Source organism: Mesitornis unicolor, unplaced genomic scaffold, assembly GCF_000695765.1.
Source record: "Mesitornis unicolor isolate BGI_N332 unplaced genomic scaffold, ASM69576v1 scaffold41569, whole genome shotgun sequence".
NCBI classification, from domain to species: Eukaryota; Metazoa; Chordata; class Aves; order Mesitornithiformes; family Mesitornithidae; genus Mesitornis; species Mesitornis unicolor.
Genome location: NW_010206018.1, coordinates 280 through 3562, shown reverse-complemented (window position 1 = coordinate 3562; position 3283 = coordinate 280). Strand labels below are relative to the sequence as shown.

At 55.0% G+C, this 3283-nt stretch overlaps 1 protein-coding gene across 1 annotated transcript in view; it reads left to right on the top strand.

Moving 5' to 3' along the window:
- The window catches only part of PNOC (prepronociceptin), a gene marked incomplete at its 3' end in the record, with an annotated part of 3785 nt that overhangs the window by 229 nt on the left and 273 nt on the right, over positions 1–3283 (top strand). Inside the window, exon 2 of the mRNA XM_010191613.1 lies at positions 3215–3280. Within this exon, the coding sequence (XP_010189915.1) occupies positions 3215–3280 (66 nt within the window). The remainder of the gene's footprint in view (positions 1–3214; positions 3281–3283) is intronic.

Genomic DNA, 3283 nt, shown 5'->3' with positions numbered 1-3283 from the left:
GGTTTTGGCTCCTGGTCGGTGCAGAAACTCAAGGGGAAGGTGCCACCTGCTGTCACTGTCACCCCTCGGGGACACCAGCAGATAAGATGGTCCCGAAAGAGAGTGCGGACCCCAGATCTGGGGTCTGATGGAGACAAGGCTGGGATGGCCCAAGAAGGGTCCCTAAAGACCCCGAGTGGCCCCAGCTTTCCTTGTGGCATCGCTGTCCTCACCTACACCAACCCCAAACCCACCCAGATCCCCACTGCATCCTCCAAGGGGGTCCCAAAATGCCCTTCTGAGCCCCCCCAGGATGGGACCAGCTTTGCAGACAGCCGGCGAGCTGCCATGCTTTGGGGGACCAGGCATCAGGCACCCCACAGCCCTTCTCACCCCCTCAATTTTTCTCCACCACTGGATAGAAAGAACCAATAAATAGCATTTTGGGTTGGTTTTTTTCCAGCCCTTAATCCTTTCTTTTCCCCTCTGCTGAGCCGTGGCCAGGAACACTTTTTTCCCTCCCATTACCCCTCCCCGAGGGATTATCCATCACCTCCCACCCCCTCGCCCATTTATCAGCGGTGATAAATCACAGCAGGCTGTGATTTTCCATTTTTCCACCCGAAAGGAGCCGGCAGCTCAGGAAGCCCCCAGGGCTGGGAAATTACCCCCAAAACCAGCAGGGACCAGAGACTTCCAGGGCTCCGTGGAGATGATGGAGCCACCTTCTGCTGGCAAAGCCTTCTGCAATTGCACATCACTGCCACCAAGTTTTGGGGTGTGATTGCCCTGGTTTTGCCCCAGAATGTTGTTTTGCAGCCTGAAGGCACCAGTGGCTCTGCAGAGACCCCTCCTTCCTGCCCAGTGCTGCTTCTGGAGCTGCATTTTGGGAGGAGATGGGATGGTTGGTGGCTCGTGGGTCCCATGCAAGGTTGTGTCCCAAAGCAAGAGGGGTTTGAACCAGGAGCAGAGGAAGCCGAGGTCTTTCAAGGCTCAATTTCAGCTGGAAGATGCAGTGTGGTGGGATTTGATGCAACCCTCCACCATTTCCAAAGCCGTGGCCAAGGAAGTCCCACCGGTGCCGTGGCTGATCCATCCTTTGGAGGTAGAAATGGGAGACCCCTCTGAAGTTACCAGCATTGCAGCTGCCAGGGCACAACAGGGTCCAAGACGTGGATGAACCAACCACACCCTGGTTCCCAGAATCATCCAGGGATGATGCAAACCCATGGTGGCACCGTTAATGCCCACCAAAGACTGGAAGGAGCCTCTCCTGGTAGTTTCGATGCTTGACGTGGAGGAGCATTGGATGGTGTTTGTTGAGGACTCCCAAAACATGACAAGCAGAAGCCATTTCCACGTGAATTAAGACCACAGCACAGTGGCCAAAGACCCTGGGATGTTCATGGGGCTGTTTTGTGGCTGGGTGTTAGAACCACCGATGGTCTTCAGCCTGGGGTAACTCCTCTTGAAGCTGGTGCTCTTCAGAGCTGTTACCTGCACGCGATCCACCACCTTTCATCTCTAACACAGGATAACATCCATCAGCCGTAGACTCTGCCAAAGCCTCGGAGATCCCGGGACAAGGTCTTGGCTTGGCCCTGGATACCCCTCCATAAGGACCCTGGGAGGTGTCCTGGTTGCAAGACCCTCATCTCCACTTCCCTTTGGACAACTATTTTTCTTTTTTAATTTTTGTCTGAAGAGCCTCAGGGATGGAGATGGATGGATGATTCAGTGATGGAAATATCCAACTGCTGCAGAGCCACGTCCTTGAGCTACATCCCTGAGGCACTACGTTGGGACTTGTAGCACCTCTAACCTGGCAAAGTTAATGAACCCACGGTCAAGAGGGCCTGTGCAAGGGTTTTGGTCTCGTAGATGGTCTCTAGCAATGAGACATGCCAACGTGCTTCAGCATGAGGTGCCCCAGTTGGTGTTAAGCACTGAAAAGACCCCACCATGAAGACAATGTTGGGATGGAGACACTTTGAGATGACAACTCTTCCCTTCTGGGCCCTCCAGCCCTGGTTTCTTTGGGCATTTATTCAGTTTGGTTCTTCTACAATCTCCTCCTGGATGGTTTCCCTGGGTTTTCATGGGTCAGCCCACTTGGGGCTATCACAGCAGTGCCAGGTCTGTGTCCTGCCTTGATGGATGAGGCCTCTTGCAAAGGGATGAGACCAAACGTGGTGGAATGTGCTGAGGAAGCCCAGTGGTACCTCTTGACAAGGCTGCTCTTGATGGTCTTTGAAGGGACATGGTGACCACAGTGAGTTCCTGAGGGATGGGAAGAGACAAATGCCATGTTTGTATCCACGGCATGGAGGAGGACCAGAGAAGTTATGGGCTCATTGGCCTCACCTCATCCTTGGGGAGCTGGTGGAGCACATCATCCTGCAAAGTATTTTCAGACCTATGAAGGACAAGAAGGTCACTGGGAGCAGCCAGCGTGGATTTATGAAGGGGAAGTCGTGCTTGACCAACCTGAGCATTTCCTGCAGCGAGACAACCAGCGTGTCTTGACTTTCTTCAGGCTTTGACATTGTCTCCCATGACATCCTCGTAGAGAAGCTGCTGAAGCACAGGGCAGATAAATGGGCAGCAAGGTGGACTGAAACCTGCAGGACCTTGACATCTTCATCAGTGACCGTGAGGACGTGGCAGACGCACCCTGGGTGACACGGATGGGAGACCACAGGGTCATGCTGCCATCCAGAGGAACCTTGCCAGGCTGGAGATTTGGGCTGGTGGGAACCTCCTGAAGCTCAACCAAGTCTGGAAGAACAACCCCAGGCACCAGGACGTGCCATAGGCACACACCAGAGGTCACTTCCCACCTCTGCCACCCCGTGACTCGGTGATTTTTTGGCTTGTGCCCGGCTGAAGGACCCAGCAGTGCAGAGCATGGGGCTGTGGGATGGGAGCATGGACATCAATGGGGACATGTGGACTGAGTCCAGTGTGGAGCAGAGGCTGTCTAGAGAGGGTCAGGAGAGGGATTGTGAGCAGCTGCCATGGCTCCACCATCACCACCACCTCTTGGAGCCCAAGAACAGGTTTTGGGAGGGGTCACCTCACCAAGATGAGCTGCCGGCACCTTTCCATGGGCATCTCCCAACGCACTGGACGGGCCTCAAGTAGGAAAGACACCCAAGCACCCAGAATTTGGGGTCCCACAGCCCCAGGAGGGGACCAAAACCCATCTAACACCCATCCCCGCGTCTCATTGCAGGTCTGCATCCTGGAGTGCGAAGGCGAGGCCGTGCCGCGGGCCACTTGGGAGCTGTGCGCTGCCGCCGCC